This window comes from Emydura macquarii, unplaced genomic scaffold (genome assembly GCF_026122565.2).
Source record: "Emydura macquarii macquarii isolate MOO-44397 ecotype Brisbane River unplaced genomic scaffold, CSIRO-AGI_Emac_v2 contig_3451, whole genome shotgun sequence".
NCBI classification, from domain to species: Eukaryota; Metazoa; Chordata; order Testudines; family Chelidae; genus Emydura; species Emydura macquarii.
In genome coordinates, this window is record NW_027133588.1 from 8,682,687 (window position 1) to 8,698,286 (window position 15,600).

Consider the following 15,600-nt stretch of genomic DNA (forward strand, 5'->3'; position numbering starts at 1 on the left):
TTTTAGGGCATCATGATTCATTTTATTGTTTGCTTATATTTTTTGTAATGACAATATTGTAGGAGACCAGCAAAGCCTACGACTGGGTTTAAGAGGTCATAGGGAGCCTACACAACTTTCAGTTTCTCTATCAGAGCACTCGAAATACCTATTTTTCAGGCAGCTGCATAAAAATATAATCTGGGTCACATTTTATAATATATTTATATATCTATAAATGGTTTATAAAGGGTTAAATGATTCATAGATGTTATCAGACTATTACAGACCTAAGCAGTGTGTATTATAGATGGTTATTGGCACATCAGTGGAATGTGTTATAAATGCTCAAGTATGACCCTAATCTATATAAAGAAAGAAATCTTCAAAAAGGCAAAGAATCCGCGCAGGCCTGTTGTCTCTTACTAACTCTTATGCACGTATGAGTTCACAATGATGCAAAGGAGACAGAAAATGGGCTTTTTTTCTACCATCACACTGTAACTTTCAGACGTAGCCAAGACCTCATTAAGGCAGTGTATTTGTCAACTAGTGCAGGATTGTTCTGAGCAGTGTATTTTCCAATGCTTTGTCCTGTCCAACTTTTAACGACTCAAGAGCTGGGGTTTTCACCATTTCCCCTGGGTGACTCTTCCATAACTTTAAAATAGAAAATCCAGAGAGATAAAAATAAGAAAAAAGACTACTTTTTGGCTGCCTAACAGTGAATATTTTGATCTTTTTACTCATACATTGTCTGCAGTTAGTATGGACAGAGTATACAGGAAATGATTTATGTGCCAGAAATACAGATAGGCCAGAGCATGAGCTCAAGGCTCCAGAAGGAAGAACAAGTAAAAACAAAACCTCAGACTGTCAGAAGACATGTGCCAAAATAATAATAATTAAAAAAAATCAGAGGCATTAAAAAAAAAAAGAAAAAAAGTCAAGCCAGAGTCTCAACTGGTATATAGAGCTCTGAGTGGATACAAAATGTGTACCCGATCCGTGATCTGCAAAAATGATTTGCGTATATCTGCAGATTTGCTGGGCTCTACTGGTATAAATTGATATTGCTGCTCTGAAATGTAAAGGAATTATGTTGATTTATGTCAGCTGGCCCTTCTTATTTAGGAGGTATGGGGCGATAGATTTCGTATTTAAAGTTGCAGTCCCCTACCCTCGGTTGTTCTGACATTATTATGACATAGTTAATTCTTGTGGCACTGCAGCCTCACCCTGGACTTCCAGAGCTAATGCATTTTGTATTTCAAACATAACACTATAGATTTGATTACAGTGTTTGGCACTGGGGTAGCGTCCCATCCTTATGATATGTCTTGGTGACTCTCAGTAGTATTTATAGGATGTGTAAGTATGTGTGTCGTTGCGTTTGCTTTAAAACAATATTTGAATCCTCTTGGAGATCTCAGGAGGATGGGTGTACAAAAGAGGCTGTTTGGCTGGAAGCATTGTTGTTTTAGCAAGCTCATTATAATGATTCTAATAGAAGATAAAGCAGTTTGTGAACCAGCCTGTGTGTGTGGCTTTAGCAGAAAGTACTGCCAACTGGGAGAGACTCAGGCTATGTCTACACTGCCAAGGGAAGTCGACTTCCTTTAAGTCGACTTTCAGCAGCCAATTTTTAGAAATCGCATCAGCATGTCTATACTATGCTGTTTGCGCGGGTCTCCTGCATTTACATTGACCAGCCTTCATTCAAATTGCAAAGCTGTGCAATGTGGGTAGCTATCCCACAGTGCAACTAGCCACAGTGGCTGTTGGGATGAGTGTCATGGTCCCATGATGCAATGCTGCTTTCCCCCACCTTTCTTCCCTCCCCCCGCCTCCACAAACAAACAGGAAAAGTATTTTTGTGCCATTTTTTTACTCCCCGCGATCATCATTGCTGCAGAGACATGGAGCCAGCTCAACTCTGCCCAATTATTGTGAGCATGACAAAAACATTGCGGCTTATCATCGATTACTTTCGAAATAGATCAAGAAGCCGAAGCATAGACAACAGCGATGCCACCGTGGCTGCCCTGCTACAAGACATCGAGCAGAACAATTCCCAGTTGCTGCAGGCTGTAACACATCATCTGCAGTCCGTGGAGCGCAGGTTCTGGTCCAAGGAAACAAGCACAGACTGGTGGGACTGCATTGTTATGCAGCTGTGGGATGATGATCAGTGGCTGCAAAACTTTTGTATGCGAAAGACAACTTTCTTCCAACTGTGCTCGGAGCTGGCCCTGTCTGTGAAGCATGTGAATACTCGTTTGAGACAAGCTGTGACGGGGGAGAAGAGAGTCACCATCGCTCTGTGGAAGTTGGCAACCCCTAACTATTACCGCACAGTTGGGAATCAATTTGGAGTCGGTAAATCTACAGTGGGTGCTGCCGTGAATCAAGTATGCAGTGCCATAAATAGACTTCTGCTATGAAGGCTAGTGACTTTGGGAAATATGCAGGACATAGTGGATGGTTTGCCTTGAGGGGGTTCCCAAACTGCGGGGGGGTGGGGTGGGGCGGGCCCATTGATGGGACGCACATCTCTATCTTAGCACCTGCCCACCTAGAAACTGAATACATAAACTGCAAGGGGTACTTTTCCGTGGTCCTGCAGGGGCTTGTGGATCACAGGGGTCGTTTCACAGACAACTATGTGGGGTGGTCTGGGAAGGTGCATGACGCTCGTGTATTTCGTAACTCGGGGCTGTTCTCTAAGATGCAGGCAGGCACTTTCTTCCCTGACCACAAAATTCACATCGGGGGTGTGGAAATGCCAGTAGTGATCCTTACCCCTTGCTCCCTTGGCTAATGAAGCCGTACACCGGTCACCTCGACGGTGACAAAGAGTGTTTTAATAAGAGGTTAAGCAGTTGCAGAATGGTTGTAGAATGTGCCTTTGGGCGTTTAAAGGGTAGATGGAGGAGTCTCCTCACTAGGCTGGACATGAGTGAGAAGTACCTCCCTTCGGTGATATCTGCGTGCTGTGTTCTTCATAATGTGTGTGAAGTGAAGGGTGAGAGGTTCCTCAGGGTTGGGCTGTGGAGGCAGAAAGACTGGCCGCCAATTATGAGCAGCCAGATGCCAGCACTACGCTGAGAGCTAACCGCAGAGCGCTTTGCATTAGGGAAGCTTTGAAAACCTGGTTCTGCAATGAGATGGAGGACTGATTTCTGTTCCTGTATGTTGTTTGCCTTTGGTGACCCCCCCCCACCCATCAATATCCGTGCCCGATAAATCCCCCCTGAAGAAGATATGATTTAATAAAGAAACGTGTTGAAATGATGCAAAACTTTATTTCTGAACATTCAAGTCATGGGGGAAAGCAGGGAGTGTTCATTCACTGTCTCAAGGGGGAGGTTGGTAGCTTGCTGGCCTGCTGTCAGTGTGGCCGCCACAACTTTCTGCATGTACTGCAGCCTGGACAATCTCCTCCGAGACCTCTTGGGGATGCGGGAGGGGGAGTGGGAGGGCGGCAAAGCCCTTGGTTGAGGAGCATTATGGAGGGGCTGCAGCGGGACTCTGTCCTGCCTCCTGAAGCTCCACACGCCGCCAGAGCATCTCTGCCTGGTCCTGCATGATTCGCAGCATTTCCTGCGTGGTACTGTGATCATGCTCCATCATTTCTCAGAGACTCTCCCTGTCCATGTCCATATTCTGGGACAAGGTCAGCCGCCACGCTCTGAGCTTGGTCTCTGCGGCTGCTGAGGCGTTCATGAGCTTGCCAAACACGTCATCTCTTGTTTTTTTCCTCTTTCTAATCTGAGCTAGTCTTTCCTTAGCATTTTTTGAGGGTTGGTCCAATGCCGAGGTGTCTACAGAATGAAAGAAAAACAACAAGGTAGCCACTGTTAGCAGAGCGAAGAAAATGATACAACTGCTACAATGTAGACAATGATCCCCTGAGAAAATGTAGCAAATGATCCCTTGATACAATGTAGACAATAATCGCCATGCAGTGCACAGGGCAAACACAGAGCTTCCTTCCATTCCTGACGTCCCAGAAGGGTCTGCTTGCTGTGCCCTTACAGAGAGGATCAGAGGACAGCGTGGTGGTGGTGGGGAAGCTCTGCTTGTATTTTAACCCCTTACAGAGAGGAACTGCGGAGAGCATGGGGGAGGGGGGAGAGTCTCTGCTTAAACACAGATTTGCTGCACGCAGCGGGGTACCAGCAGTGTTCCGCCATGATGCAGGGGTCCCTTGATTGCAGCGAAGTATCCTACCGTGGAGGGAGGAACAGGGCAGCCCTCCCCTGACATGTTTTGTGAAGGATAACAGATTACATACGTGAAAGTTTCTGTGAGATATCAATTGATGATAAACGTAGCATTTCTCATCACATAAATCAACTGTTCCTTTGGTAACCCCTCAGTACAGTCACCGAAATGCCTGAAATCCCCTTCGTGCCCCCTCCCCACCCAATGTACAAGGACAGAAATGCTAATAAGAAAGAAAACTCACCAGATGTGCCTTCCCCGGGATCATCGGTGCTGTCCTGTGTGCTGCTGGACTGCTCGGAGGGCAGGAATAAGTCCTGACTCGGGGAGAACCGACACGATGCTCTCCTGCACCCTGCTCCCCTCAGCCTCCTCCTTGTCCACGGAGTCCTCATCATTGACCATGGTCTGTGACATAGCAGAGGTATCAATGCTGCGGGGCAGCACTGTGGTGGGATCGCCACCGAGAATTGCGTGCACCTCATCATAGAAGCAGCATGTTTTGGGCAAGGAGCCAGAACAGCTGTTAGCTTCCCTGGCTTTCTGATATGACTGACGCAGCTCCTTGATCTTCACGCTGCACTGCTGAGCGTCCCTCTGGTGTCCCTTCTCCAGCATGCCCTGGGATATCTTCCCATAAATGTCCAGACTCCTTTTGCTGGCTCTGAGCTGAGCCAGAACGGACTCCTCACCCCACAGACCGATGAGATCTAAGACCTCTGGACAACTCCATGCTGGAGCACGTTTGGGCTGTGCAGTCGCCATGCGGAGAACAGTGACAAAGCTCTCTCCACGCTGGCAGCACAGGAAATGAAAATTCAAATCTTCCTGGGGCTTGAGGGGAGGGGACTTTTCCTGCTAGCATGACTATTGAGCAGCACAGCATGACTGTCCAGAGCAGTCAAAACGGGGCATTGTGGGATACATTCCGGAGGTCAATTAATTCGATTTAAGTGATGTTTTGTCTACACTGACACTAAATCGATTTAACGGATTCGATTTAGGCGCTACACCACTTGCAGAAGTCGATTTTCCAGGCACCTTAATTCGAATTAACAGTGGTGCCAGTGTAGACGTGGGTGTAAGTAAGTCGACTTAAGTGACTTTAAGTCAACTTAAGTTGCCAGTGTAGACCAGGCCTTAGACTTCTATGCCTCTGTAGACATATGGTGGATAATGTCAAGACAGCTCCTATGTGGGACCTTTGGTACGCTGACTTCCACTATAAAGAAAACAGCTCCTTCACCTGACATAAATATATAAAATAAAACACTCAGTTTCAGCAAGATCTTAGAGTTTAACTCTCTTCTCACTGCTTTCTTCCAAAATAAAGTAGATACAGATGAATTAGTTAATCAGTGGTACTTGTTTCTTTTGTAGAACTCTGGTCCCATTCTTTTGAAATCTTTCACTTCTCAGCAGAGACACTTGACATGCTGGTCTGATTCTTTGTGTGATATCCACTGTCTTTGTATGTACACACACACACATGCCTTTTGGTGTCTTGGACATTATTGTTGTTTAGTTTCAAGAATATTGCAGCTGGGAGTAAGACACAAGCTGAAGTACCAAGTAATGGAAAGAATAGAATTGTATGTAAATGGGAAGAAAAATAAACAAACCATAGATGGAATGAGTTTTAAATATAAGCTAAGAAATAAATATGGCCAGCTTTTAACATACCATGCAAGTGTTTGAGTTTCAACTGTGTAAATAAATAACACAAAGCTCTTGTGAAAAGGAAATGACTAAATTTGGTTTATTGTATTTCTCTTGAAATATCATCATTTGATTGAAAAAAATGACATTTCTGTAACAGTTGCTTATTTTGCAGAATTATTACCCCATTGCTTCCACAAAGCTCACTAATGTTTTCCTTCTTTGGATACTTCAGATTTTAATATTATTGTAAATAACAATTACAATTTTAGTTATGTCCATGGCATGAATGTACTTGTTTGTTTCTTGATCTTATGTAAGACAGGGTCAAGATTTGGTACCTATTTATTTACATTTCTTTGCTACTCATCATTGTAATATCAACTTTAGGACTCGGGCAGGGTGAAATATTTCTGACAAATAGTGTATTTGGTCAACCCAAAATTATTCACAGATTTGACACGAATTTGTAAAATAGTTTTGGCCCAAAATTTTTGAGGGACTTGGCTACTAGGTGGTGAACTAAACCAGGTTGATTTTTTTTTTTTTTTGATTCAACAATTTGGTTTTCAGTTTTTTGGATTCAGTGGGACCTGAACGTTTTTAAAAAAATATTCAGAACTGCCAATTAACCAAAAAAACCCACCTCATCAATATTCACGCAGCTCTATGTTGGACCTGATCCTAAAAAGCCATTAGCAGGATCTCTTGCACCACTTTTGGTTAGCAAGTAGATAAGTCACTGTGGTAGTGCTATTTCACATGGTGTACCAAGTAGCTCAGGCAATTGGCACACTTAGCCCCAGTGTGTTCCCTGCCTGCTTCAGTCTATAGAATATGGGAAGGGCCAGTCAATCCACATGGTGAATGCTCAGAGGTGTATTCACTAGTGGTCTTTGCTCATGAGATCCCCTTCTTGGCAAGATTTCTACTGGGGAGCAGTGTTTTGACTGCTCAGAATAGCCATCATTGCATTAGTGTGCTGCTAATTCCTAATTTACATTGCAGAAAAGATGCCTCCTGTAATGTAGCTTTTTGGATCTGGTCTTGGGAACATATTTATTAGACTTTTAAAGTAATTAATAAAGAAGAAAGTGATAATGATCTCACTGGAAATCATAATATGACATCCCTGTTCTTTATTGTAATAGATGTGTCCTGAAAACAGCAGAAATATCCGAGAGGTACAGTGTGCATCGTACAACAACAAGCCATTTATGGGTCGATTTTATGAGTGGGAACCTTTTGCAGAAGGTAAGAGAAGACAGATCTATTTTATGGTTATTACATGTACTGCATTTTGGAAAGGAAAACATCTTTAAGTCAGGAAATATCAGCAGGTTTTAACTGTCCTTAAACCCTGTTGACCTTCCTCTCTTCATCCACTCTAGGTCTATATGACTGATAAAAGCCCAACACCGATATATCCCTGTCATCAGAGACCATTACAGAAGTGGGGATATTTTTAACTTCTATAATTTTCTCTTCTGCTTTCTTACATTTGGGGCCATGTCCTCAACTGGTGTAAATCGAGTGTCGCTCCATTTAAGTAAATGGAGCTAAACAATTTTACATCAGATTAGCATCTTGCCCATGATTCTTATGCATCCTATTCAAGATTCTCTGGATGGTCATAATGTGTTCTTTTTCTATTGACCTCTTCAGCAGTGGGGGTGGGGAATAGCAGAGGATAGCTGCGTTAGGAATTTGTCCAGCTGGGACTTGAAGTGAACACCCTGGAATATAAAAGCAGCAGCTTACTAGTGGTTTGCCATCCCTAATAGGAAGATGCTCCGGGGTGGGGGAGGTTAGAAGTTCAAACCCCTCTCTTCTAGAGTCGTATTTTTATTTTTGGAGCATTGAGGTCACAATTATTTATTTATTCATCTTTTTGTCGGCAATTGTTGGGACCACCTCAGGCGAGATCTGTGATGATCACTAGATAAATATTTATGGTGTATATAGCAATTTAGTCTTCAATATTTCTTTGTGGGCTGAGAGGAGACTAGTTCATGTTATGCTTTATTAACTGTTTCAAAAAGGTGGTGTCCCAGAAGTCATCAGCAGAACAAAGTGAACTCAAGCATAGAGAAGTATGAAGTATATTACGAGGGCAAGATCCTCACTTCTGACTGCTGGGTAAAAGGGCTGGAGAAGCCTAAAAGGGTCTTGTATCTGGCTGGAGGAGTATTTCTCAAGTTGCAGAGATTGTGGAAGAGAGCCTGCAGGCTGCTTCTGAGGAACCGTTCATAAGTCCTGGTGTAGGGAGTGTCTCAGGGATGGGACTACAGCACTGTGGAGTTTCTAAGCAGTGGGGTAGCCTGGAAAGCTGCCATAATATAGGCAGGTGTGGGGGGCTGTCTGAGGTAAGCAGAGGGGATGGGCTAGTCTTTGGAGTACAAAGGAGCAAAGTAGACTTAATCACCGCTGCCCCCCCTTTCCACTGGCTGTGAGTTATGTGCTGCACCTCTATGAGTGTAGCAGAGACTGTCACCCAGACATTTTAAAATGGAGGATGTTAAGAAGAGTTTGTTGATCCATCCATTTTCTTCTTTTAGTATTTCTTTTAAAACTTTACCTCAGGCCCCTCAATTTGGCTGTTTTGAGCTATATAGAACCCTGTATTATTCCTGTATTATTACTCCCTGTATTATTAGACTGCAGAGGCATTGAAAAACATGCAGCAAAGAGATGGACCCTGTCCTGAGAAACATCTAGGGAAGAGAAATTATTTGGATGTTTTGGTTTTATTTAGATTTTTTTTTCTTGTTAGCTGTGCCCCTGCTTAAACAACTGTCGGTTCTTCAACACAATGCAGCACTGAATAGTAGAAGTAATACATTATGCCACAGCCAGATTCACTTGAATAGACAGCTTTTTAGTACTTTAATCTGCTTTACTGGCTACTGTGACTCTTTCTTTTGGCTAATATCTCTAGGAATTTCTCTCTCTGCCCTAGGCTTTTCCATCACAGCGGCAGGCTCCAATCGAGCTGTCTATAACAGTCATTAAAGCAAAGAGGTATTTTTCACATTCTGCCCCTTTAAGACCTGAAGTTACCGTAGTGACAAGCATTGCCTGTTTGTGCATGTCTCCCATTTCGAAATCTTCTGTGGACTCTATTTAAAATCCTCTGGAGTGAACCTACTAATTAGCTGCTTGAGTATGTTTGACTTTAGTTAATCCCAGGATCACCACCACTATGTTGTTGATGGAGTAGCATTGCTTTCACTAATCCAAATAGGAAAAAAAAATCCTGAAGTTTTTCTTAGAATGTCGTAAGGATTCATTTTGTCACTTTCGGAGTCTAGAGTCTCTGAGCCGAAGATTTATTTACTTGTTTTTCCCTCTCCATTTACTACTCATATTTGGATGAGGAGAGATAAGTCGTTTCATATTGATGTTTAATAATGTTTACACTAATGATTTGTGTCTGTGAAGCACTGTAAATTGAGACTCACAAACATTCCTTACTTAGTATAGGGAAGTTCATCTACTAGCCTGCCACTAGATGGGGATTATAAAAATCGCCTGCATAATAATAATAAATAAAAAGTTATGCATTTTCAAATGCATCAATTCTTCTTTGGTTGCAGTTCTGCACCCCTTATGTTGAGTAGAATTTAGGTACATGAGAAGACCCACAGAAGTACTATATAATCTGAATTGCAAGATTGGGGCCTTCATTTATAAAAGGTTTGTTTTTAAATGGAAATGGAATAGGACAGAATATGCTGAAATACACGTTCAGGGAATGAAATGCTTAAAGTGAGTGAAACACATCTGGAGGACAAATTGTTTCTTTTCTCCACACTGATGTCAAATATATTTTAACAGAAGTCCTTTTCCTTCCTATTATTCCCCACTACAATCTACATTTGAAAAAAATTATGGTGGAGGCAGGGAATGAATTTTTACAACTAGCTGGCTGACCATTGCTAAGGACCAGTATTTTTAAAAGATACGATATTGCTGCTGTTAGCTTTGAGGAGGAGGTGGGATATTATTGATTTTTGTAAAAGCCCTGAAGTGATAAATTGCGACTTCTTTGAAGGTGACTATGTGGGCCTGCTGACGGGGAATAGAAATCAACCTGCTGTATGGTGGAATCAGGAAGTAAGATTTCATTTCAGTGAGGGAGGGTCCCAGCAAGCTAGCTAAGTGCAGCAGAGCGTCTCTGTTTTCATACCACGTCTCGAAAGGCACAGCTTGGAAGAGATTCTCATTTCTGGAAAATATCTGTGGTTCACATTTTTTTAATCACACTAGTCTTGCTTCTTTTTATAATAGGGGAGCCCTCCTGCTGCTAAAGGTTGCTTATCTATAATATCTCCTGGTGAGATGGATGAAGCAAGTTTCAGTACAAATATGTATATCCTCGCAAATCTCTTGTAATTAAAATCACACTTGTATCAACTCCACTTTTTATTTGTAGAGTGTGAAATTGTAATTTTGTTGTAAATCTTACATAAAGTGATCTAGGAATCTAAGAATTTAGAAGTATTGGCAGGCTCTGGTTGTCAGTGGTACTTGGATATAAGAAGAACGGCCCTCATTCAACTGAAGCTTAATTCATAATCTTTTCATTTCTAAATTTGCATGCTTTAGCCGTGTAAGATACTGTAAGGAAGGATTGTGTGATGATTGAAATAGGCCTTGCATTTTCCTAAACTTTCACCGCTTGACGGTTATGTGACTTAAGCTGTCAGTGATTTGAGACTCAAAAAACATTCAGAGATACCATACCTCCAAAAAGAGAACGCAATATATTGGTCACAGAACAGTGCACTATATTGGTCATGAATGCAGTATGCTGGCCGTAGAATAGTGGGGCTTATTTTTCAGAACTATAATTTCTTACTTGTTATCTGTTTGCCCAGGTGATGAATTACAAACCTACTCACCACATATAATGTTACAGATAGTCACCGTATATACCAATTCTATTCTCTAGAACAGAGGAATTCGTTGCAAGGAATGATTTGGACAACACCAATCTCGCACATTTGAATCATTCTATAGGGATAATCATTGCATGCAAAGCCATAAAATTCCTCCAGTTGGATGCACAGTGGCAAAACTTCCATCTTGAAAGAGCAGAAGATTGAATTCTGCAGTCCTTCCTTGGCCTTTTCTCAAAGGAAACTCCCTTTATAACTCAGGAGTGTTGCATGAGTGTAAGGGTTTCTTTTTTCCTGGCCCAGGAATAGACACAAGCCCTTTTCTCAGCTCATTCATGCCTTCTCTATACTAGTAAATAGCACTATTTCATCAACTGCTTTAGCTGAGTAGGTGTAAGTAGAGACATAATTGACCTTAGTTGACTCAGGTCAACTAAACCAGTTGCTGACACCTGATTGGTGAAATGGTGTTAGTCATTGGTTAAGTGAAGGCTTCAATCATGGCTTTAACTCTGGTGTCATGTTGCAATATCATAGAATCATAGAGTTGGAAGGGACCTCAGGAGGTCATCTAGTCCAATTCCCTGTTCAAAGCAGGACTAACCTCAGCTAAATAATCTCAGAGAGGGTTTTGTCAAGCTGCAGCTTAAAAACCTCTAAAGATGGAGACTCCACCACCTCCCTAGGTAACCCATTCCAGTGCTTCACCACCCTCCTAGTGAAAAACTTTTTCCTAATGTCCAACCTACACCACCCCCACTGCAACTTGAGACCGTTGCTCCTTGTTCTGTCATCTGCCACCACCGAGAACAGCCTAGCTCCATCCTCCCTGGAACTCCCTTTCAGGTAGTTAAAGGCTGCTATCAAATCCCCCCCATTCTTCTCTTCTGCAGACTAAACAAGCCTAGTTCCCTCAGCCTCTCCTCATAAGTCTTCTGCTCCAGCCCCCTCATCATTTTTGTTGCCCTCCGCTGGACTCTCTCCAACTTGTCCACATCCTTTTTGTAGTGGGGGGCCCAAAACTGGACACAGTACTCCAAATGAGGCCCCACCAATGCCGAATAGAGGAGAATAATCACTTCCCTTGATCTGCTGGCAATGCTCCTACTAATGCAGCCCAATATGCCATTAGCCTTCTTGGCAACCAGGGCACACTGCTGACTCATATCCAGCTTCTTGTCCACTGTAACCCCCAGGTCCTTTTCTGCAGAACTGCTGCCTATCCAGTCAGTCCCCAGTCTGTAGCTGTGCATGGGATTCTTCCGTCCTAAGTGCAGGACTCTGCACTTGTCCTTGTTGAACCTCATCAGATTTCTTTTGGCCCAATCCTCCAGTTTGTTTAGGTCACTCTGTATCCTATCCCTACCTTCCAGGGTATCTACCACTCCCCCATCTTAGTGTCATCTGCAAACTTGCTGAGGGTGCAATCTACTCCATCCTCCAGATCATTAATGAAGATGTTGAACAAAACCGGCTCCCGGACCAACCCCTGGGGCACTCCACTTGTGACCGGCTGCCAGCTAGACATGGAGCCATTGATCACTACTCGTTGAGCCCTATGCTCTAGCCATTCTCTATCCATTTTATAGTCCATTCATCCAACCCATACTTCTTTAACTTGCTGATAAGAATACTGTGAGAGACCGTATCAAAAGCTTTGCTAAAGTCAAGGTATATCACGTCCACCGCTTTCCCCACATCCACAGAGCCAGTCACCTCTTCATAGAAAGCAATCAGGTTGGTCAGGCATGACTTTCCCTTGTTGAATCCATGTTGACTGATCCTGATCACCTTCCTCGCTTCCAAGTGCCTTAAAATGGATTCCTTGAGGACCTGCTCCATGATTTTTCCAGGGATTAAGGTGAGGCTGACCAGTCTGTAGTTCCCTGGATCCTCTTTCCTCCCTTTCTTGATGATGGGCACCATATTTGCTTTTTTCCAGTCATCAGGGACCTCCCCCAATTGCCACGAGCTTTCAAAGACAATAGCCAATGACTCTGAAATCACATCAGCCAACTCCCTCAGCACCCTCGGGTGCATTGCATCTGGCCCCATGGACTTGTGTATGTCCAATCTTTCTAAATAGTCTTGGACCTGTTCCTTTAGCACTGCGGGATGTTCACCTCCTTCCCAATCTGTGCCACCCAGTGCAGCAGTCTGGGAGCTGACCTTGTCTGTGAAGACAGAGGCAAAAAAGGTATTGAGCACCTCAGCTTTTTCCACATCCTCTGTCACTAGGTTGCCTCCCCCATTTTGTAAGGGACCCATGCTTTCCCTAATCTTCCTCTTGTTGGTAACATACCTGTAGAAACCCTTCTTGTTCCCCTTCACGTCCCTTGCTAGCTGCAACTCCAATTGTGCTTTGGCCTTCCTGATTTCATTCCTGCATGTTCGAGCAGTATTTTTATAATCCTCCCTAGTCATCTGTCCAAGCTTCCACTTCTTGTAAGCTTCTTTTTTGTGTTTAAGTTCACCAAAGACTTCTTTGTTAAGCCAAGCTGGACACCTGCCATATTTGCTATTCTTCCTGCACATCATTTAGTTATACCTCTATATTTAAAAATATTAACAGGAAAGTTTCTACAGTCCATGTTGTATTGTTTTAATTTAAATTCTGCCCTATGTTACATGGTGGCACTGAGGGAAAGCCCGGAGAGCTGTAGCCCTTTCACCCACCACATTGTGCAATCATGAAGAAGCAGGGAAGAGTAAACTCCTAGCATGTGAGAGCTAAACTCCTAGCACGCAAGATGGCCTCAAAGGATCATGAGACAGAAGCTTAGAGGTCTGGTATGTATGCTGCAACTGACAGCGTATAGTAGTCAGTGAGTGTACTGCTGTTCTGAGGAGTGCTACTTAGACCACCTCCTCTGCACACCCAACACCCTCAGAACAGCAGCCCTGACTCATTCTCCTCTGAGCTAACAGAGAGAACTTAAGGGACTTAACACACAGCCCCCAGTATTTCTCTTTCTCTCCCCCGGCATTGCACAATCTGCACTGAAGGAGAATTTTGGGGAGGATTTTTGCCCCTGATGTTTATGTTGGAGCAGCAAGGGAGCTAAACCATGATTTGCAGCCCAGCCTTAATGGTGGAGTTATGCATAATTAGTATTATTTTTGAAAAAAGTATACATTTTTTATTTCTCCCTTGTTTAGTCTGGTGCAGCTGCAATTCTAAACCCTTTTTCGCATGCTACTGCTCCAACACAAACTTCTATCTTTATTTAAAAAAAAAAAAACATACTAAAGGGACTATAAACCCTATCACTTTAGCCTCTCTAATGAAAAATACTAGTTTATGTTGGAGAAACAATGGCACAAAATGGATTTAAGGCCATGTTTTGGGAGAAAAGTCCTATTATGAAAAGAAAAGGATCTGAATAAAAGGATGAGGATAATAAAAACGGCAAAAGTCAATCAAAATCTGTCTTTGATCCTTCCCATATAGCAGAACACATGGGCATTCTCACACATTCCAAATACACGTTGAAACACAAAGTTTTAAGTTCTTCCCTGATGTACCCGCCAAGTGTGGCCCTTGGTTCACTTCAAGTTCCATTTGCTAGTGATATATTAGTTGGTGACATTGTAAACCCCTAACAGAGCATTGCCAGCACTGGTTTAGATGTGTCTGATAATGCAGAGGAAACACAGAACCCTGCACTCAGGACTTGGCAGATAAGTAAAGGAGGAAATGACTTTCAACTACTAAGCTTTTTCAGCTCCACCACACTAAAAGGAATATTGCCCTTGGAGCTGCATTGACTAGATTTTATGGAATATCCTTAGATCCGACCAATTAGCAAATTGAATCTGCCCAAGACTAGTGAGCCTCAGGACATTACTTCCTGGCAATGTTGTGAGTTTGCTGAATGCTTTCTGTCTTGAACTACAGTTAATCTGCATTCAAAAGTGCCACTGCATAAGCCCTTTTTAGCTGTATTAGCAACTCCAGTTAGTTAAATAAATAGCATCCCTTTTGTTGAGATCAACTTTGCTACCAGTAGACCTTTGCATTACCAATTACCCTTCAAGATCACTGAGTCACTTACTTCCACCTCTTTAATCTGGGAAGGGTCTGTGTGGTCGTGTGCAGGATGCTTTGCCCTCATACTTGAGTAAAATTTTCAAAAGCCTCTCTGTTCTATTTTCAAAAGTGACATAGGCACTTAAAAATCTCTCCTTCAGAGCAGTGGGGCTTAGGCTCTGAAGTGCCTAAGTCGCTTCTGAAATTTGGACTGCTTCATTTGGTGCCTGATCCAGAGCCCATTAAAGTCAAAGGAAAAGCATCCATTGACTTCAGCGGTGAAGAATCAGGGCTTTATGCAGTAGGCTGAGCGTTATGTGAATTATATCATAGTATTATCTACTTTAAAGCAGTGGGCGCTCACAGGATAATTTGCACCAGTTTCCAGGTAACTGCCAGGTTACAGTTTCTCACTGTAAATGAAGCAGGGATATGTTGTATATTGCAAACTGGCTGAATTTCCCATAGCTCCCCCTGACTCTGTAAAATCAGAGGGCCTAATACTTCCTTCCGTACGTAGCCCATCTCTACTATCAGGATTGAAAAATGAACTCTCTGATGTAAATGTACATATCTTGTGTTATTTTCAGAACTCTGCAGTAGACCAGCGCAGCCAGGTCAGTATATGATTTCTGACAAGGTGTCAGGGCAACTTTTGCAGTGTCTTCCTCTTGTCAAAACAAAACAAAACACTCCAGAATATATTTAACTGCTTCCTAATTGATCAGGAATATGGAGTAAGATGTACTTGTAGTGCTGACCCAAGTATCTGGCCTGTCTCTGCAGTGCCAATATTCATTCAGG

General features: G+C 42.8%; 1 protein-coding gene across 1 annotated transcript in view; it reads left to right on the forward strand.

Moving 5' to 3' along the window:
- Nucleotides 1-15,600, forward strand: part of THSD4 (thrombospondin type 1 domain containing 4) — a 597,500-nt gene that overhangs the window by 170,213 nt on the left and 411,687 nt on the right. The window contains exon 6 of the mRNA XM_067534792.1: nt 7,017-7,119. Within this exon, the coding sequence (XP_067390893.1) occupies nt 7,017-7,119 (103 nt within the window). The remainder of the gene's footprint in view (nt 1-7,016; nt 7,120-15,600) is intronic.